At 32.8% G+C, this 23084-nt stretch overlaps 1 protein-coding gene across 8 annotated transcripts in view; it reads right to left on the minus strand.

Moving 5' to 3' along the window:
• Positions 1 to 23084, minus strand: part of LOC105321647 (FYVE, RhoGEF and PH domain-containing protein 2) — a 57010-nt gene that overhangs the window by 5464 nt on the left and 28462 nt on the right. For 3 of the 8 annotated variants that reach the window (XM_066082101.1, XM_066082100.1, XM_066082104.1), the window contains 11 exons: positions 13752 to 14953; positions 12264 to 12365; positions 9988 to 10136; positions 9470 to 9626; positions 8369 to 8456; positions 7840 to 7890; positions 7458 to 7516; positions 7096 to 7242; positions 3547 to 3630; positions 2827 to 2856; positions 368 to 447 (listed from right to left, as the gene is read on the minus strand). In XM_066082101.1, the coding sequence (XP_065938173.1) occupies positions 368 to 447; positions 2827 to 2856; positions 3547 to 3630; positions 7096 to 7242; positions 7458 to 7516; positions 7840 to 7890; positions 8369 to 8456; positions 9470 to 9626; positions 9988 to 10136; positions 12264 to 12365; positions 13752 to 14953 (2149 nt within the window). Of the gene's footprint in view, positions 1 to 367; positions 448 to 2826; positions 2857 to 3546; positions 3631 to 7095; positions 7243 to 7457; positions 7517 to 7839; positions 7891 to 8368; positions 8457 to 9469; positions 9627 to 9987; positions 10137 to 12263; positions 12366 to 13751; positions 14954 to 15463; positions 15482 to 15616; positions 15773 to 21285; positions 21416 to 22616; positions 22827 to 23084 lie in introns of those variants that run through there. The other 5 variants (XM_066082107.1, XM_066082105.1, XM_066082106.1 and 2 more) reach the window with 5 other exon arrangements.

A 23084-nucleotide genomic window follows, 5' to 3' on the forward strand; every position in this document is an offset into this window, starting at 1 on the left:
ATTGAACATGTCATAATAATTTTATATATTCAATGCATTCTATGTGACCCACAGGGGCCAATGCCCGTTTTGACCATAATTTCAATGTAAGCTTGTAAGTCAATGTACATGTAAATCAAGAGGCCACTATTTCAAGTAACATATTGGCTTTAGTTAACACAACTCTAATCATAGCAGCTAACTCTATGGTTACTTGAAATTAAGGTCAAAAAGGGATTAGCCCCTGTCATTTGACAATCCATTGAACCAATATCACTGATAAACTGACATAATGCTGTCAAAATTTAACAAGTATTTCAACCTATTTTCAAATATTCAAAATGACTACACAACACATGGTTGTTTTGGTCCCTGTATATATACTTACTCGTCTAAGAACTGGATGATTTTGTGTCGGCTTTTGACGTAAAATGTGTTTGGAATGTCAATATTTTCCCCTTCGAGTATCTGTAAAAATACAAACAAAATAGTACATGCGTTGTGAACAATTATTACCACATTTATTACAAATACGCTTAAACACAACAAACATGGAAACAATTCATTCTTTGTATAATACAACGTCGATGCTAGATGGTATAGATATCTTGTGTTACTGAAAGTATTAATGAAGTAACATTTTGTTACAATGGAAGAAATAATAGTGGTAACAACTCTATTCTAAATTGTATTAAGTCTTCAAAATGGAATAAATATTAATAACAATGTACTATAAACTCTATTCAAAATTGCATTTATTTAAGCCTTTAAAAACTTTCACCTTTTAAAATTAATATTTCATATACCGGTAGTACAGTACTTATTAAGTTATGGGAAAGCTTTTTGATTTTAAAATACAGATATATACAAACTGTTCAGCAGTATTCCCAGTTTTATATTCCTAAAAGACCATTACTCTTTGTAAACCAAAAGCATGCAATGATTTAATTTCCTTGAACCATTATAATGAATTAATAATATTGATCTTAATATACCCAATTTATTATTCATGTCTGTCGGAAAATATGTCAGATGTCCTTTAATAGTTTGCAAATGTGAAGAAAAAGTTGCTGTCATTTTTTTGTAAACACATACTGACTATGACAATTCTTTAGGAACCAAATGATTTTATGTTTCCTCCCCTTGGCCCAATGTACATCATAATTTATTTTTTTCTATTTCAACAAATAATGAATTAGTTTTTCTCTCCACTGAGAGCGGCGCAGTTGCACCGACTTTAATTATCCTTAAAATAAAAACAGTTTTAATATCATACATATGTATCATTTGCATCACCATAATGAAAAACATAAATGTATATTTTTGATGAAGCAAATGTATGCTAGTATCTTTACAAGGGAAATGTTAAATGGTACCTATGTGTAAGCATGATACATGATCTGGTTTTCATGGACAATGATACTGGTACAATGTAGTTATGGGGAATGGAAGTGGTTATCATGGACTTTGTATGGTTAAATTGTAGAAAATAGTTAATATGGATGTTTATTATGAATAAAGCATACTCTGGAAACTATATTTGGGTAATTTCACTGGTATTTATAGGTGAAAGTATACTCATGATAAAATATGGGCAATGGTGTTGGCTGCCATATTGAGTTTCGGTTTTGAGTCATGATTTAATGGACAGGTATGTTTTAAGCATTTGTTTTAAGAATGATTCTCTTTGAAATGACTTGAAGATGGCAAATAAATGATCATTAAAGCATGTAGATGGGTAATGCAGAAATCAAACTAGAATTTGAGATAGCAGAAATGCTTTTAAAGCACTGAACTCATGTTGAAATAAATATTACATTAAAATGCTCTTGCACACCTGATAAATTCTATAAACATTTTTTTTTGTGGTGATTCATTTTAAACTGATTTTTCATAATGCATATTTATTAAAATTGGACCTATGGTGACTGAATGATAATGAAAGCTCACAGATGAAAATGATTTTGATTATTGCAAAACATGAACATAAATTAATGCTTGGCATTTCAATTCCAAACATTATAATCTTTCTTTAATATTGTAGTTGCTGAATTGGTAGGGAAAAAAGTAGTAGCACATGTACTAGCTAGCATGTGCATAACCAAAAGGTCATTTAATACCAATCCACGTGTACAAAATTACACGTGTTTGTGTCTGTATTTTTACAATGTAATGAATTAACAGACAGTAAACTACTTCCCTACCTTTAAATACAAATTGAATATTTTCTCATTATCTGTGACAAATAAGACAAAATGAGATTTCTGGGAACAGACCAGAGAATATTGTTTCGTTTATCCACCTTTTCCTTTAATTGATGAGCCAAAAATTTTCAAATTTCTTATCATTTCTCTCATTAATAAATTGCTGTACATTTCTTTAATTGAAATGAAAACAAAATGATATCTTTGGCTGCAATTATACTAGCATTCTACCATGATCATAATACAAAATCTTGATTTTTTCCCTGTACCACTTAATTTTATCTTCATGTCTCGAACAAATTGTTGGAAGGAAGTAAGATTAATGGTAAATAATAAATAGGTATACTGTACACAGTGAAATATTTGCCCTTGTTTTATTTTTGCCCTTTTCACCCTCGTTGTCAATGGGTAAATTTAAGACCGGGAAAATTCCAATGTCTAATTTACATCTCTTTTATCACAACACTATCTGGGCAAAATCAATACTGGGAGAAGATGTTGCAAGTGTAGAAGAGCGAAAATAACACGGGGCCAAAAATAACCTTGTATACAGTGCATAGTATTTATATAATTATGTTAATGCCAGCTATAAGCATGTGGAATTAAATGTTGCTAAGGCGGGCCCATTTCCATGACAACATACCCAGTCAGCATGAGTAATATTGTCCTCAATCTAGAAAAAAAAATGATCAATCCAAATATAGAAACATGCTACATAAAATTCTTCGAAACTCGATCCTTCTCTGTCGCAATTGTCTTTGGTGAACAACAATGACTAGCTCCTATGTCCTGTGTCCTAACATTACATCATGATAGCTTATAAGCTACAATCTACATACAAGAATAACATTAATACAACAATCTGTATTCTAACATTCCTTCACAAATTTTGCTGCATAACTCTTTGTTAATTTAAAAAGAATTAATGATATATAAAACAAAAAAATAATGAATTTATAGAAATTTTTAAGGCATGCATAGAAAAAGTAAATCTAAAATTACAAAATATCTAATAAAACTTTTTTAATAAACATTGCGATTATTTTTTCTTTCACATACCATAATGATATTCTCTTTTTTTCCCAAACATTTATTTATTTATTTTTTTTTGATTGCCATTTACAACAATTAAATCAATTTACACAAATAAATTTTGCCAGTACTCTAGACTACATGCATATAAAGCAAACATGAAAATGTTTGGGACAGCTAGTCCCCACAAAATTCACTATAACCGAATTCTTACTAAACTGCAAAAAAATACAAGAGCAATATATTCATGGCAATTAAATGTGCAGAGTTAAAATATTTCTGATTACGAGTATAAATGTGCCACAGTTAGCTTTCTACATGCATTACCCACCTCCAAACCGTCGATGGTCAACTCCGCCTTCAGTTTGTAATTACCCAGCAGTACCTCTCCACAGATCAAAAGCAGATCATTGAACTTTGAAAAGAACAGAAAAAGGAGTGAAAATATTTCACAACATTACAATAATGAGTGATATCTATAGTGACTGTCTTATACATGTAATACATGTACATACTTTAACTACTGGTAATTAACTTTTTATGGATCTTTAAATTAATTAAAAGAGATTAGGAAAAAAGTGTATGTAATATACTATAGTGAATTCATGCATTGATGCTTTCTTTGGTGGTTCATTATGGGCTATGAAAGTAAATTTAGCTGCACAAAAAAGTTTAGAAAAGACCACTTAAGCCAGTGATCTATTTTTCTGGAATGCTCTTTACCTTCCTTGCAGCATGAACCACCAAAGAGAAATTTTTATTGGTTCAATTGTAATATGTTTCTCTATCAAGGACTTGTGGTTCTAAATATTCATGAATAGAATACTCTTCATGTTCATTCATATACATGCATGCATGTATCAAAACTGCATAATACAAATATTTTCAATGCCTGCATGCATGCACTTGCATATTTTTTTAATTAATCATTTCCTTACAGTTTTAATCTGTTTTCAATATATATATATATATATATATATATATATATATATATATATATATATATATATATATATATATATATATATATATATTTAAAATTTTCCTGAATTTCCTGTTTCATTCAAAATGCTAATCAATCAATTGACCTTTGGTAAAAACTGTATTTGATATGAGTTTTACGTATTTTAATACAATTTTATTCTCAGGCTTAAAAATATTCCATCTGTACATTAAACTCAACCGCCATGGGAAAATAAGGCTTTAAAAAAGCATTGTTAAATTTATCAGAAAAAATATTTCTATTCTCTGATCATGATCTATTTAATTCAATGATTTGTGATGCAATAATTATTATCCAAAACATTAAAAGACTTATTCCCAACAGTTATCCCCCGACTAGGATTGCAAATTTGATTTCACATGCTGTGGATTCATCATTGTTTGTGGGAGACCAATGTTTGTGGATTTTAATTGGTAACCCCTGCCCACAAATTTACATCCCCATGAACATATATACAAGAATTTTTTTAATACCGGTATTTATCAAAATTATCCCAAACCTGCTACCTACAAAATTACATCCCCACAAACAGGGAAAATTTTGGCTATTCAAACCAACGAACATTGATCCACACGTATAAAAATGATTCCATAGTAATATCTACACATTATAGAGACAAACTTGTGTTTGAATGCATGCAGTACAACAATAATTTAATTTTTTTTTTTAATATCATGGAATTTATGTGTAGCATGATGTAATTTCAGGGTGTTTGACCTGACAATTTTTCCACACTAGGAGACTTGTTGTTGAGTATTTTATTGGCTGAGGCAAGTTCTTACGTTCTAAAGTTCTTTAAAATAACAAATAATCTAGCTACATTTTTTAGCATTTAAAACTCATTAAAGTGAAGAGGTTTACCTTATCATCTTTTTCGCAATTTTATTATCTATTCATTCTGTGAAATATTTTCTTAAATGTAAATATCTTCCAAACTGTGAGACATATTTAGCTGAAGCAACTTCTTATATTAACAAATAATCTATTACTGCCTACATTTATAGCAATTAAAACCTATTAAGTGAGAATTAAGGCATAAATCCCTATTCCATTTGCTATTCTGTGGAAAGCTTACAATGTACATTGACACTTAACTGAGAATACCACACACTAAGGGCTTAATGCCTGCAGAGATTGTTGGCCTTCAATACCAAAGGTTCCAGGTTAAAATCCTATGAAGGGTGTTTTTTTTAATAATCAGGTGGTCCCTGCTTTGATTTATTTTTTTTTTTATTTTTTTTTTTACGTAATGACAATAAGGGAGAAACAGATTTGTTCCTGCTCTAAAAATGTTTTTCTTGGTGAAATAAATGTTGTGTTATGTTTTTTTTCCGTATGTTTGTACAATGATTAAATTACATTAAAACATACAGATAAACATATACTTCAAAATACAGTGGGTTAATCCAATATTTTTCCACCTTTAATAAAACAAAGGGTACTTGTATACAGAAATCTATAAAAGCTAATTCTCTTCGATGAAAAGAAGAACTCTTTATATATACAGTCAAACTTCGTTACCTTGAACTAGATGGGACTGTTTTAAAAATATTGAGATATCCGAGTATTAGAGATATCGAGGGTAAAATACTTTTAAAGATAAGTGGTTGGGACAAATTACTTCGACACACCAATTATATTCAAGATATTAATTTTGTTGGTGCCACGCAACATTCAAGCGACATAAACATTGTAAGCTAGACCAGTCAAAATCATGTATTTTGTTTTCACTAAATTTCGTTTTTGGGTGCCATTTTGCTTGCAATCCCTATACTTGACATGTTTATTTTTTAATTACTAAAAAGATAAACACATTAATAAATACATTGAAAGTTTCAACTGTATTTCTTAAAAATATGAACAAGGTTTATTTGATAGTATTTTTTATTTAAACAGGCAATTATTTACGCCTGAGGTGATAATAGCTGTAGGTATTACTGTACTTAAAACAACACAAGCCAACACTGGGTTTAAGAGGCTAATTACCAGTCCTAATCAGTCAGTAGGGGATAAAATCACTGTCATTTTATTTCCAGTATCATTTAAAATAGTTTTTGAGCTATAATCAAGTTGTAATGAGTGTTTAAAAAATAAAATGGCGTCCAAAATCGTAAGTTACAAACTTCAAGAAAGATAACTCTGTTTACAGAAAACTATTAAAAAACATGGCGTCTAAAAGCGATCTAGTGGGATTACAGAACAGCAGTTGATGTTTAATACTTAAAAATTAAACACAAGAATAATTGCTGGTCTGTTAAAAAAAAATAAAGATCGTTTTATTATTATTTATAATTAATTACACCTGAGGTGATAATAGCTATATTGGTGGCTGTAGGTGGCAGGTCACCTAAAACAACACAAGCTAACACACCACTATTAAAAGGGGCTATACCATCTTAATCAGTCAGCAGAGGATTAAAATCACTATCATTTTATTTTCAAAATTATTTAAATATTTTTAAAAGCTTATACCAAGTTTTTATTAGTGTATCAATAAAAAAATGGCGTCCAAAATCGAAAGTTATTAATCCAGGATAGATGTCTTAACTGAACACAACACTTTTAAAATGCATTGCATCTAGAAATGATAACAGAGGGGTCAAACACCAATATTTTTTTATCTAGAATATAGTCATGCTTGATAAAATGTGCTATTTTTGATTGACAATCTGTAGACTGATTATCCAGAAAAAAATACCCGACTTATAAGAGGGTCAATGGCAAAATCTTGTAAATAAACCTGAAAAATGGCAACCGACTTATAGGCGAACAATACTTATAGGCGAGTATATACGGTACAACTTCAACAAAAATTGAGCCACCATGAATAAATTACTCATTTTACAGTGAAAATTTTAACAAATAACTCCCACACACCAAGAAGAGATATCTGTCCAGTCGTTCTCCACCCCGGGCCGAGATCTTCTTGATTTTCCCTTCCCTCACCAATTCTCGGGTGGGGCTAATTAGGTCAATGGTGGTGGCAACTTTTTCTTTGATCTCAAGAAGCTTGTGAAATTTTTCCTAGAAATAAATATTCCATGATTATGCATTATAAAACGGATTTGTGAAATTTACACTCTTGTCTTGTTTACATCTCAAATAAGGTTCTCATGGCATCTTCTTCTTCAAATCACTTCATCAAATTTTAAGTAAACTTTACAGAATAAAAAAAAAATATATATATATATATATATATATATAATATTCTTAATATTATTCATAATTTTTAAACTTACAATTTTTCTCATGGCCTCCTCTGAGTGTTTGGCCGCAATTTCTACTTTTTCTAAAGCAGCTGTAAAATGAAGTAAGCTTTATCAAATAAAGTTATCATATAACATTTATAATACAAAGCAAATATGATGACTGAGGGTTCATTCAATAAGGCCTAATATGAAACGTTAATTAATTTTAAAAAGTTTAGTACATGTGTACATGTAGAGCAAAATAATTGTATGATGCAAAAATTTTGAAGTATATTTACAATTCATCTGGCACTCATAGAGAAATTAATAACTAAAAGGCAAAAATTAATTTAAATAATCAATTAATTTCTTGAAAGAGTACAATGTATAACTTTCATCTTTCAATTAACTGTTGTCATAGAAGAAATCTGACCTTTAGCATCTTGGATATCCGGCGAGCCTTCGGGTAAATGTTTAATGTAATCTGAGAAAGCAAAAATAGGTATAAATTTTATTTAACAAATATTGAAATCTTCATATTCAAATTAACGAAGCATTTCTCAACCAGGTCTTATCGATAATTTCAAATTAAATATTGTATTAGATCAAACCATATTATCTCAAACTCAATGGCAGTGACTACCCATAATCCAAAAAACTTAAAAATAACCAGGGATTACTAGAAAGATTTTTTATAAAATATTTTATACAATTTGCTTAAAAAATTAACTGGGCATGTTCAGTCAAGCGCTTGAACAAACAGATTTGTTTGTCTGTGCCAAAAGTTATGCGTTTCGGGCAGTCGGGCAGACGATTATTTCAAACACTCTTACTAGGGAGGACAACTCCATCAAGTTAGCAGCCCATTTCCAAATTTTAGACTATGCGCCGAGTACCGTAATATAGGAAACACAGAAATGCTCCGCAAGGTTCACACGTGTAGGAGTTGGTGGATAACTTACCCTTAAGTAGAAGTTGGTATCTAGGAATTCTCTGAATGGGCTCCAACATGTGATGCTGAAGAGTCAACTTTCCACATTCTGGAAGGATCTGGAATAACCGATGAACAATAAGCCCATCAACAATCTGAACTGACTCAATGTATGTAATGTTCTTTGACAAAATGACAGTGAACTGACATGCATATACAGATGGCTCTGTGTTATCAATTATAAAAGTATTGTACAGTAGTACATGCAATTCATATAAGAAATAAACAGCAATTTAAAAAGTTCACTGGGATATGAACTCGGTTGGTCACATGATCAAATCCTGTGAAGTCCGAAGGGCTTCCCAGAAGGTTTGATCATATACCAACCAAGTTCATATCCCGATGAACTTTTTAACATTGCTGTTTATTACTTATATTTATATTTGAGAATGGCAAACCATTCAGAATCATTAATATAACAGTGTTTTTACGTTTACAATATTGCACCTGTCAAGCTATATAAACATGTGTGGTTATCATTATGACGTCACAAAAACGTTCACACAGAATTGAACATTTTCCCTATTCTATAGCAAATTCCACCCAGAGTTATCGCTCCTGCTTCGCTCCACTTATACCTCTGTTAACGTCTAAAAAGTAGTGCCACGAAAACATTGGTAATGGAGTAATACTCCGAGAAATAGTTCTTTGTTTGTTACCATGATTTACCAATACATTTTTTTTATTTCAATATTTTAGCGAGGCTTTAACATCGAAATGTAGACTGAATACATATAAAACTATAATTTATAATATCATGATTGAGAATGGGTTTTGCAAAGATTCTTGGCATTTAGACGTTAACAGAGGTGTTGTAGCGCAGCGTAATACGCCCTCTGGTGAGAGATTGATTCTATAGGTTCATATCAGGAAGCATATTTGCGATTGTAAAAATTGAGGATTATAAGGAAGAGCTAAAATTTATTCTATATTTTCACACTACCATGAAGGTGGTGCAACATCAAATCAAAAAACATACATGTAGTTAATACCCCCCCCCCATTAGTTACACCTAGCTACTTCATGCATTTGCATTTGCAAAATGGTCATACAAATGTACTGTGATACTGACCTGGATTTCTTTGATAAGACAGGAGAACTTGGGCGACTTTTCCATCCAAGTATTAATGAGGTTCATGGCATGGTCAAAGTTGCGTACATATTCTGTATACAATTTCAGGAAAGGGGCGTTTGTTTTCATCAAGTCTCCTATTCGAGGCTGAGCATCCCTATACGAAAAAAAAAATCGTTAAAACATAGTACCATAAAATTTCACCTGTTGATCCTCTATCAATAAGTCTTTACAATAAGAAGAATTACTTGAATCAGAAAATTACAAAATCTGACAGAGATTGAGAGTAGCCTCTCTCTCTCTCTCTCTCTCTCTCTCTCTCTCTCTCTCTCTCTCTCTCTCTCTCTCAAAAAGCAGTTCTATCAAATGTTGTATACTCAAATTATATTTGAAACAGTATGAAAGATTTGGAGCTTTTGGTGATGTACATGTACAGTGATTGAGCAATGAATTGTGGTACAAATCTAATGTTGATGTCTAAACAAATGAAAAAATTAAAGATTAATAAAATTACACACCAGACTTCCATGCGTTTTGTAAGCTGAGGCAGAAGGAAGTCTTTGTGGAAATGGTGGATACTGGTAATGTTGGAGAAAATCTGTGGTATCACGTCTGGTGGCAGAAATTTCTGGCTGTCATTCTCCTCGTGTAACTTCTTTTGGAAAGTCTAATTTAAACAAAAAAAAGAAAACTTAGAAAACTTTAAATTACTGGTATGCCTTATTGTGACCCTGCATATACATGCATGTAGCTACCAGAATGTTTTTTAAACATTGAGAATATTTCAAAAGAGTTTTAACAGTTCATTTAAAGTTTGATTACTGTGGAATCATTTTTATTTGTGGGGGTCAATGTTCGTGTGTAGCCAAAATTTTCCTAGTTCATGGGGACGTAATTTCGATGGTAGCAAGATCCATTTTGTAAATATATACTAAACAAATGCTTGACGTACATACATTCAATGGGATGTAAATTTGTGTAAAAGGGTTAGCCATGAACATCTTGAATCTTTCCCTCCCCAGATGAAAAACAAACAAAAATCGAATGTATAGATTGAATTTGAAAAGATTTGTGTTTCAAAGTCAGGAAATTAATAAGAAAAAGATTAGCAAGAAAATTTTGAGCGAAGTATATATATGGTTATATGCAAAGTTTACTATCAATATTCTGAAGCAAAATTTACATTCTCACACGTTATATATTCCATATTCTAGATATTTACAAAGTTGATGACTATAGTAATAAAATTTTGTTATATAAAAAGAATACTTAAGACAGTTGTGATAATCTTATGTTATTGTTGTACGATAATTACATGTAACACCCCCCCCCCCCCCCAAAAAAAAAAAAATAATAATTTTTTTAAAAGGTCCTTCATTTCATTCAGAATATAGAATGGTCATATTGTAATCAGAATGAAAAAAATGAATGCTAGCTATTACAGTACATGAAAATGTTTTAAGTGCACCCAGGGGCCATGAATTTCATTATTTAGGTAGATTGATCCCTTCATGAACATCATAATCATACTATTCGGTTCATCTCCCACTACTGTGGAAGTAGAAAAGATCCTGAGGATTTCTTAAGATTTAAATAATACATTTTCATTATATGTCCATATTTGCTCCTCCTTATTAGGACCTCAGGGGCCACAAATTTCACAATTTAGGTAGAGGGTTTCATGGACATCATAGCCATTCATTTAGTTTTTTTCAAATATACATGGGACGTAGTAGCTACATGGCCATACTGCCCCAGCCCTAGGGCATGAACCCAACCCATGCAGTGGCCATGAATTTAGGCAGAGGGTTTTATGAGCATCATAACCATCCGTCTGTAGCTCCTGGCATAAAAAACACATGAAAAATTTCAGATAATCAACCTTGCATGGAGTTACACTTCCTTATTTGTTAAAAAGTTGTGATTTACAGCACACAAAAACTTGACAATGCGCTAGTTTTGGACTGATTAATCTTTTAATTAAAAAACACCCACAAATTGGTTAGCTGGTAAATATAATTGCATAAATTGAGAGATTAATGTGGAGTTGTATGAAATGACACTTTCCTCAAAGTACTGGAGATCAAATATTATTATAATTCTAATAACAAAGAAATTAGTCAATTCTGCAACTAGGAATTTGATGCCTTTCCACGAAAAATGAAGAAGAGCCAAACCAACCCTTTTTTGCATGTCTGCAGGAAGTCAGGTGGTTGTTTTTGTTTGCTAAATTACACAAACGTTTATTATAGGTTCTAATTGTAATTTGTTTTACATTTACCATACCCTAACTCTTGCCTTTAGTTATTATAATTTTGAATAGGATGAAACTAAAAATAGCCTTTAGGGGAATCGTATGTCATTGTTGCAGTTCCAACTATTGTTCACATACTTCGTTTTTGTCTTGTACATAAAGGATCAATTTACGCTTAACGGAAGAAATTGTACCATCTTTTCTCTCTTGAATCAATAAAATAATTGTGAATGTGTTGATCCTCCAATTTTTTGTATTCGTCAAAAATTAGCTGTCAATGTCACATTGTCAACTGACTGATATTCAAAAGGATGCATTGCTTTCCTGGCAGGAAAATAAAAAAATTTAATTTTAAACTTGTGACATTTTTGTGACGAGATCAAATCTAGTATTGTAATTTAAAGTATACAGTAACGGTAACATTTATCGTATAAGTAAACAAAAATATGCATTTTCAGCGCCAATCGTAATTAATTGACAGAAATTTCAGCAAGTATAGCCCTATAAAGATAATGAAATTGTACAGGAACAAACATGTACCTCATCCAGAAGCTGAAGTCTTTTCGTATAAGCTGTTTCGGTCTGTAAGAGCTCTGACGCAATCTTCTTTAATTTACACTGCCCGACACAGTTTGGATCCTCCTAGTGATAAATATCAGATCAAAGATTAAATATACTGAAACCTTCTTTGATTATATGATACATGTGTATGAATAATAAACTAATTTGTAGATTTTACTTGCCATAATATATTCACATATATTTGCAAAATATGTACTTCTATAGCACAAACAATGGATCAGAACAAATTCCTGAATAAAGCTGTTTTCAGGAGGCAAATTAACACACACTTAATTAACAAGATCTTATTTTCAAAGTAAGACAACTTAATTGATTGAGAAAAAGTAGATCTTACTGCATGTAATATATAATTTTCACAACACAAATTGACCTTGACATTCTTTCCCCTAAATGCACACACACAAAAAGAAATAATGTGTGAATTGTGCTGATTCAATTAACAGGCCAGGATTACAATTCAGCAGGAACGTGATGCAGGTGAACATGGCGTATGAATCAATTAATTACGATGCATGGTTTCCATATAATACATTATAAGAAAATATTTACATTTTCAACTGTCTTATATTGTCTGTGATTACATTACAAATCAATTTTGAACCCTAAAACCCAGTACATCCATAAAACATGAGAGACACAAAATGCATGTCTTTAAAATAGCGTAACCGAAAAACGGTATTGGCTGCGCTGCACACCCAATCCCCACCCCTATCCGAAATAAAAATAAGGAATAACATATAGGTAAATATCTTTAACATCATATCTAGTGAGGAAATTCACCATTAAATATTTAACATTATTTAAACTTATGGTAAGGGAGGCAACTAAATTTCATTTGTAGAGAGTGGCTTGCAGATCAAATTTACTCCCTTGTCTTTGGATTAAACTGTTAAACAGTCATATAACTCTGTGTGTTGCAGGCTTCTTTATATCTTTTTTTTTGTCTGAGGCAGTGGTTTGTGTTAAAAGCTGTCTCCTGCAGATAATCAATACATTTCTCTGTCTTCTAGTCCAGAGCAGATGCACGAAGAGGTTATAATTGCAGCCTCTGCACTATTTCAACTGATATCTTATTGACAGAACACTAGGATTATTTCAGCTATACTGCTTTTTATTCCGCATCGTATTTGAACAGGGGTCTTTTTTTAAGTGTTTACAGGCTGGCATGTCAATAATATTATATGAAATGAAAAATTGATTAATTTTGTCAACTAAACTAATTACATTTATATTGACCATGTTGACTGGAATTTGGCAGATTTATGAACTTTTCCAATTTTTTTTTATTTCTGTTGATCAATTTTAACTTTCAATCTAGATGTTGTCAAAATTGTAAAACAAAAAAAAAATAATCTACTGATTCTACTTCGTGTTCAATGAAACTTGAAACTCTAGATGTAAAACCTATAAAACCATAGAACAGATTGAATAAAAAAAGATATCCACCTTAACCTTCTCTTGATGTTCCTCTTCAAGGTCACTGTCAAAGTCACTGAAGCTGCCCACATCGGAATCAGACCAACTAGAGTCAAACAGTTTTGCTGGGTCAAGGTTGACCTTGACTCCCTCCCCAGTTGTCTCCCCTTCCTCCTGACCAACAGATGACACCCCGTTACTATAACAACCAGAACTCAGCGACTTCACGCTATTGCTTATATCACTCTTACTTCCATTCTCTTCAGTCGTAACGTTTTCGAACGCATCAACCACCAGCTCCTTTGGAGCGAGTTCCTTGTTTTTGCGGGAACTTCGAGGGGAAGAGGTCACTACGACATCATTGTCTGACGAGCTGCTTTTATGTGAAGAGCTTGAACACCGATTACTGTTGAACACATGTTTTTTGGGTGTGGGAGACAGCGCAGGACTGTTTGTCCCTGATGAACAGTTTGAATGATCTGAATGAATGAGAAGGGATGGTTTTTTCTGAACAGAAGGGGAACTTTTCACAAATTTCTCCACATCTTTTCTACTTAGCCTTGGAGAATGCTGAGTTTTCACAACATCTGAGGGCTTCACATTTGGAATTTCCAGAATAGTTTTTTCTACGGGTGTTTCGCATTCTGGATTTTCGGTTTTGGGTGCATCCTTTGTCTTTTCCTTGCCATCCTTCTCATGAGATTGACCGTCGTATTGGTCCACAAGGGCTTTCACAAAACCTTTAGACATGACCGTTTGGCGAAACTGTTCATTTCTTGACAACCCTGAACACAGAACAGTTAGAGAGCTTTCTCCCTTTGAGTTACTTGATGTTTGATGGTTTAAGTGTACAAATCCTTTCCTTTTGAATGAAGGCGATGAAGGAGTAGATGCAGATCGTAATCTTGGCCCCCTATTTCCGGTCCCTATTTGCTGGTATTCCAAAAGCCGCCTACGAACAATGCCCGAAAGTTTGGGCGAATTAGGTGTTGATTGCGTGGTTTTCTCCGGAACTTCCTCGCAAGGAGAGCTCGCTTCTGTCGGAGGTTCACTGACTGTTCCGAGTAAGTCACACTCCCTTGCAATCGTTAGATCCTCCTCTGGGTTTTCTACGTCCCCCGTTCCTGTGGTGATCGTCTGAATTACCAGACCATTTCTGGTTCGACCTTGAAGCTTCTTGCTAAGGCCCACATTGGTGAAGAATTTGTCAAGGAACTTTGGTTTAGAAGGTGCTGCAATTGAAAAAAAGATAATTAAAAATAAATTGAACTGATTATATTGGAATATATACCTTGCATTATCAACATTACTTTTATTGTCCCTGGTTATAAGAAATACTTTAGGTAAATAGTAGCATTTTTTCATGACACCTATTCTCTTTTGAGAAGTGTACACGCATAGCTTACATGAAAGCATGCCTGTCCGCTTCTCAAAGTAGTACATGGCAGCATGAACTAGAAACATAATCTCAGTTATGTTTATGTAAATCTAAGGCAATATATGATATGAATTATTTTAAATTTTAATACCGCATTAAAATATAAATTTTTTTAAAAAAATAAACATTTCAGAAAGTCTATCATATCTGAAGGTATCTGTATCTATTTTAAAACCAAAACAAAACGAACAAAAAAACCCCCAAACAAATATAATTTCTAAATCATAATTGATAAGATTAACATATCCACAACATTAACATATATCCATGAATGAACTTAAAAATAAAACAATCTGGCCCAAACCAATTGCTCATGTTCATTATTTAATCAAATCACGCTGCCTTCTAATCAATCCGCTGATGAGTCAACCTTTGTCTAATGAGTAATCCCATTGACTGTGTCTCACCATCACAACCACAGTCGCACACAATAACAAAGTACACCAACAAAACTCACCCCACATGCACATCCTGATTGTGAGGTGGGGGACGTTTACCTCTCTCCCCCTCTCTCTCCTCCTTTACCTCTGGGTCTACTAGCAGGTGCCCCCGTTTATAATCTCACACAAAGCGAGTACATTCCTATAAGCATGCAGTGAAACGCTGTCACTTCGTTTCTATTGATTATCCCTGTGAGGAGGAATTCCACTCCATAGCTCATTAACACTGCGACTCGCAGACTCAGTCTCCCTGTATTGATTTTTTGGGGGGTTTAAATTCTTTAAGTGTGTGTGTGTTACTCTGAGGAGTTTTTTTTTTTTAATTTGTTTTACAATTTATCATCACATGGCAGTTAAATCAAGCTGTCATTTTCATTAAATGTGTGTTCACCAACAAAAGCAGGAGAGAGAGAGAGAGAGAGAGAGAGAGAGAGAGAGAGAGAGAGAGAGAGAGAGAGCAGTGCCTGCATACACATTAAGCAAGATGTACGATTCTAATTTTATGAATTTTAAAATTCACCTTTTTAATTAATACAAGAGTTGAATAGCATATTTGGTACTTTCTCCAAAGTACTATAGACATAATCTATACAATTATACATATACTGTCTAGTATCATTATGATATTCATATAAATATAGATTGTACTTCGCATAGGGAAGTATCAGCCCTTTCAATTTTTTGTTTCATCCATGACTTATATATACATGTGTACATGTTTTTATACCTAAATACTTAATAAAGATAAAAAACAAAATTTTTTTTTACCCACATGTAAGAATACTGTCCTGTCACAATGAGATAAAGATCTGAGCGTGCATCATCATCACAGTATATAACAGTCCATTTGTCAATATCTGAGTGATCATACGGAAAAAGATAGATAAAAACAGCTTGTACAAAAGGAAGTGTCCACGCTCTTGAGTCTCATGAGTATTAAGAATAAAATTCGTACATTAACATTAGTTACACTTGTAAATTATCACATACATTTTTGAAAAAACAACAACTTGTACAAAACATATAGGAACAAAGTTCTTTCTAAAAGGTTGGGGGGGGGGATTCAAATCAGAAGGGGGGGGGGGGGGGGGGAGAGAGAGAGAAGGGGAGGTGAGTTCACACCAGAAGTGTGTATGTGGGGGGGGGGGGGGGCGGGGAGGAGGAGAGGGGGGTTAGAATTAAAGGATTCGTATAAAACTGAAAACTTCTGAATTCTGACCACCATACCCTTTGACTTTTTAAAAACAGATACATGTATTACAAATATTTACTGTATGTGAATCTTTTATTTAGGCCAAATCACAGATGGGTAACATAACATTAATTCGAGAAAAATTTAATTCAAAGGAAGTTACTGTCAGAGAAAGAGCTGATCAATGAGGTTAATCGGGGGGTCAAAGGTAATATGACTCTTTCTAGGAAGAGCTGATTATCCCAACTACTTAAAAAAAAAAATACATAGTAAATAAAGAAGACACTTAATTGTTTACAGTAGATCCAAGCCCGTACACTATAAAAGCCCCTGACCCTAGCTGGCTGAGTAACATACATCCTGTCATTCTACTTAATACAAGTCCCTCCTCGGCAGTCGTAAAACAAGACCATTAACACGTAGGTATGCATGTCTTTTGTCTGTGGTCAACTGGTAGCCGGTATATTAATGATATATCTTATGAATGGCTGTAAGCATGTTACACATACACGTACCAGTACCATCGAACACAACCAATATACACTTCCCTTTACGAGTTTACATAATGAACATTAACGATTATAGCTGGGCCAATTATACTATTAGGTTATTTATTGCCGGATTTTTTGACAGTTTTATATGCAAAATTATTTATTTGGCAGCTATAGTTGGTTAACTGTTGTGTTCTTAAAAGAACTTGTCTGAAATGACTTATTTTCCTCCTTTCACTCAGGATACCTTGATAAAATGACAGTGTAACATTTTTTTAGTGTTATTACACTAAAGAAATCTCATAGGGCCATGTATATGGCATTTTGTTACAACAGGCTAGTCATCTTGCAAAGGCTGTGCATCAAATTTAAGGAAGTTTTCGAATATCAGTACAGAATCTACCAATGTAAAATACCAGGGAAACAGGAATTAACTTAAAACCAAAATAAAAATCTTAATAGATCTACCCTTTTGTTTATGTCCTTGAATACTTGTACATGTATTGTAACATAGCATTTTAATTATTCATCTCCTTCCTCAGTCTGTATTTATGAAATGTTTGGATTTGAAAGGGTAAAAATGTCACAATAACATCTTGGAAAGATGATCTTACATATACGGTTTCTTAAACTAAAAGCACTAACTTAAAGATAAATTCACCGGTGGTACAAGCAACAAGTACATGTATTTCTGGGGGGGGGGGGGGGGGGGGGGATGGTTATTTTAGGGGTGTCGAGTACCTAAAAATCTCTAATACAATATCAACTTCTAACTTACCTTGCTGAATGCATTCATACCAGCTGCATGCACAAATTAAGGAGTTTGCAAAGAGAATATATAATTTATACTGTATGCAATGTTATTTTCATTCTGTGTAATTTTCGCTCTTATACACTTGCAAACAGTTTTGAACCATCTGGAATTCGCCAGACAGTTTTGTTTGTAAGAAAGAGAGATATTAATTCTGAGACAAAATTGGAATTGACCCAGTCTTAAATTCACCCGCTGACGACGAGGGCCAAAGGGGCGAAAATAAAACGAGGGTGAATATTTCCCTGTATAAAGTATACTGATTGGATGAAATTTACATGTCTGTCCATCTCTATAGGGAGATTACTCAGATTAGGAAGTCCAAATAATGCTTTTATAATTATAGTTCCTTTTTGATGATCATGATAAATGAATGTCTACTTACTCCAAAATCAAAGACATACTGTAGAATCATTAAAATTCGAGGGTGTCAAATTTTCGTGATTGTGGGTTTTTAGCTTATTTTTTGGGATGAAATTTCATGGATATGTCAGTTTTTAGTTTCAGTAGGAAAGATAACTGTTTCTAAATTTGTTTTGGTCGAGGACGTAAATTCGTGGGGGAAGGCTACCCATCAAGAATGCCACAAAAATTGAGCCACCATGAATTCTAATAATTCCAGTCCGTATGTATGTGACACTTACAAAGATTCATTCAAACAACACATATTAACTGGCTAAAAATATACAGTAACTATGCTTTTTCCTCCGAATGACTCATTTTCACATTATCTGAGGACAGATATCAAATTACAGGTCTCAGTGTTGGTACATTGACCTTCATATATCATAGCTTCCATTTTTTGTACTAATCAACCCCCCCCCCCTTCCCTCCCAATGACTAAGTGATTTCATGTCACAAGCTAAATGTGAGTGAATCTGCATCTCAAATTCCAACACCAATCATCTCTTGATGAGTAAGTTATATAATTGCGTGAGCAGTCCTACAAAGTAGGAACAACTGATGTAACATTTTAATTTTATTTGTTGCTGTGAATAAGCCATTAAATCATCATGGATAAAAGATCATTTGCTTAGCTTTTATGGGGTGTCAGCAGGACAGAAAATGCACAGCCAGAAGGCCTTTTTATTGTTAGTTTAAAGTACTGAACAATTCCAACAGTACTGTTCATGCAGTTAATAAAGATCAAGATGGTACAAACAAGGAATCAGCTTTTATTATGCATGTGCAAAATGGTAGAAGACTAAAAATCTCAAACTCTAAGTGGTCATTATACTTAGTTGTATAAAGCTAAAAAGATGTATAGATCAGAACCCAGTGTTTAAGATTTTGATACTGTATACAGGGTTATTTTAGCCTTGTGCTATATTCACTACTCTTCATCTGCAAACAATTCCGCCCTGTCTGGAATTCGCCCAGACAAAGTTGTGTTTAATGAGAGATAAATAGAGACATTGGAATTTGCCCCAGTCTTAAATTCGCCCACTGACAATGAGGGCGAAAGGGGCAAAAATAAAACAGGGCAAATATTTCCCTGTGTACTGTATTCAATATAAATTCAGCTTCCCTATTGGCCTATAACATGAACATATCAGAATTCATCTCAAAGTCTTCAGGAGGTATGGAAATAGATCAAATTATAAACATACAATACTCGGTTGATCTGCATATTAAATTTATCAATAAAGAACGATTTAGACCTCAAAATATGCTTACTAATAACATAAATTCTGCAATAAAAGCAACTTTATAGTTTGGGAAACTGTAAAAATGTTATAAGGATATTGTATAAAAATGCACTTGAAAGAGTATTTCATTATAAAATATTGTGTTTGCAACAAGTGAAGACTTTAGATTATAGCTCTGATGTTTTCCCCAAACAAATTGTTCCGCCATTATGAAAGATTGAACCTATAAGTTCATCCTCCTGTAGTGTACGATGACCTCAGTTTAGGATCATTTTACAAAATTTTAAACTGAAAATATAATACATCAAGTGTAGCATGCAGTTTGAATACACAAACACTTTATCTATAGATACAAAGTAGATATTCAAATTCATACTTCCTCCTTTATATAAGCTAGGACACCAAACAATTAAGCTCGGTGATAATGTGGCCATCTTTACTTAAATATAAATATCGGGAAAACACTCTCCTACTTTCGTAAAATATGGGACTGGTTAACACTACTTAATAACTTTAATATTGAAACTTATAATCCAATCAAATCTTTGTTCCTCATACACCCTAGTCTTTCATTCAGATCTCTCGATCAAACTAGACTCTTCCTTCTAATCCATCTAATATGACCCTCTCATCTTGCTCTATTTGGCTGTCTTTCTGTCAGTCTAGTGTTTGTTTCTCTATAATGCTCTCTCTCTCCTCTCCTCTCTCTCTCTCTCTCTCTCTCTCTCTCTCTCTCTCTCTCTCTCTCTCTCTCTCTCTCTCCTCTCACTGGTAGATTGGCCAAAAGAACATAGATAGTCTTTCACTTGACCTTGATCACGCTCTTTAGCAATTGAAATCAACCGATGATGGTCAAATTTAAATTCAAAAGAAAGTGTACTATCAAGGTTGTAAATTTTTAGAGTTATCAACACGATTAAGGCACATCCACCTTAGGAAAACATCATAGATTGTATACTAAAAATTGAAATTAGGTATTTTAAATTTTCCATTTAAAAAGAATATATTAACACCTGTAAATCAGACCTAAATCTTTATAAATGTTTGGTAAAATTTTTAAGTGATCTAAACAAATCACTCTGCAGTTATCAACTTATTTTAATTCAACTACACAATTAGTTACTCCCTGAAACAAGAATATTGTTTTTGGTATTCAAGTTACTTGTAAAATTCATCAACTTAAAGGATATACCCAATGTTATTCAATAAATTGCTGTATACACGTACGATATATATATGTGTATTAATTCTTGTTTTTTACTTAAAACTTGCATGATTATAGTCAAAATTTTAACTCCAAAATTATAGAGATGGTTGAGAAATATAAAGCTTTAAATCAGTGTATCAGTTACAATTAAATTAGGGTACATTTCAAACTAATTTGGCCTTTTAAGCAATATTAATTGTAAGTAAAATATGAGAAACATTTGATTCTTACTAATAGATGTAACAACAACTGAAAAAGACAGACATATTCCTTATCGAGTTTGTTAAGAGCTTTTTTTTACATTCAGGTAAAGTTGATATACAAAAAAATACATACGGCTATCGTCTAACTCCATTTTCAAGATTTCCACACGAACAGATCACAGATGAATCAGCTTTATTCTTGGTATTAACATAAATCCTTTCCAAAATCAGATATTTTTCTTTTTACTTTTAATATTTCATGATATATATCTATATTAATTGAAATAATCCTAAAAACCAGGAAGGTCTTGTAAAATTGTGAGCACCTCTTTGGAAATGTTGGAGAGCTAAAAGTCCATGTACGCGGACATGAGCAGCATATCACTTAAGAGTGAATTCACGGAATTTATCGGGACAGATGTCTGCATTGGCCTACCCCCCCAAGCCAGGATAAAAATGCACCAGGTTGTGCAATGATATCCTCTCAAAATCAAATAATTAAACAATCTTGAATAATGCTATGTAAATATGAGCGTTGCATAGATTTTGCATGCATTGTTCCCAATGGATAGGGAGAAAAGGAAATATTAAATAATTGGATAAAATTAATATAAAACGTGTATTGATTTGTTTTAATGATAAAAAAGAACGAACAAACACAAAAATTATGCAATCTCAAGGGGAAAACCCTCATGATCATGATACTGCAGAAAGTAAAATCATATGTTTGCACATTCCAAGGATATATATACCTTAATATCTCAATGTCTGTTTTCGTTTCCATTTTTGTTGCAAATGAATTCTGGGCCGATTATGACTTCCTTGTTTACAAAATTTCTTTGAAAAAATGACTCTGATAAGGTAAACATTCATCTACTTAATAAATGTTCAACCAGCAATTTACCTAACTCTTTTGACAATTTAAACAGCTTATACAATTTTGATTCAGGTACCTTATCTCTCTAACTCAGAGTCTTTCTCTTGCTATTTTTCGGATCCATAATGGCACAATTGTACACATTTAAATATGGAAAATCTTTTCTATTACTCAGGGCTATACCACATGCAATTCTAGATTTCATTGTGAAAGTTAGCACTCATGAGCAGATTAATGCATACAAAGACATATTATTACGATGTACCTGGTATGTATGTGTAAAATGCACAGTGTACGGTAGCTTTTGTAACATTGTTTTATCAGTCCATGTACATTTACATGTAGATTAAACATATAGTATGTGGACTTGCGCATCTGTGTTTATCACATGATAATGCACAGCATTGTAACATTTGAGCTTTAAAAACAAAGTAACAACCAACAACATGGTAAAACTTTCTAGTATACAAACTAGATAACCCTACCCCACATGCTCACAGTTTCATAATCTACAAGTTTATATACAGGCCAAAATCTCCTCGTTATAAAAAAAAAAAAAAAAAAGAAGAAGAAAAAAAAATACTTACAATGTAATTAAAGTATGGTAGATTATATTCCTCACGTACGTGTATATAAAAAAAAATCCCTTGAGCTACATATAACTTGTCCTGTTCATCTCACAACACTGCAATATAACCAGGATATTAGACTGTCGGGATTACAGAAATCCTCCTAACAGCTGGCGACTCTTGCCGCAGCCAGTACTTCACTATGTATCAACAAGGACCAACAAGTGTCACAGATATATATGTATTTATCAGCTCATAATATACAATGATCTTCCTGTGTTTACATGCAGTCAGACACCATGGTACACATGACATTAAGAGCGTTCATTATTGACAAGCTTATATAGGGCCATAAAATATTCCCCCTTGTTCACTATATATATATGGAAAAATATCTATATACCTGTTGGTTTTGCTGTTGGAATTTGATGCCCGAGTTGTCACTTGTCCAAAAAGATCTATCATTGACAGACTTCCGAAATAGCA

The sequence above is a fragment of the Magallana gigas genome, chromosome 4 (genome assembly GCF_963853765.1).
Source record: "Magallana gigas chromosome 4, xbMagGiga1.1, whole genome shotgun sequence".
In the NCBI taxonomy this organism is placed as follows: Eukaryota; Metazoa; Mollusca; class Bivalvia; order Ostreida; family Ostreidae; genus Magallana; species Magallana gigas.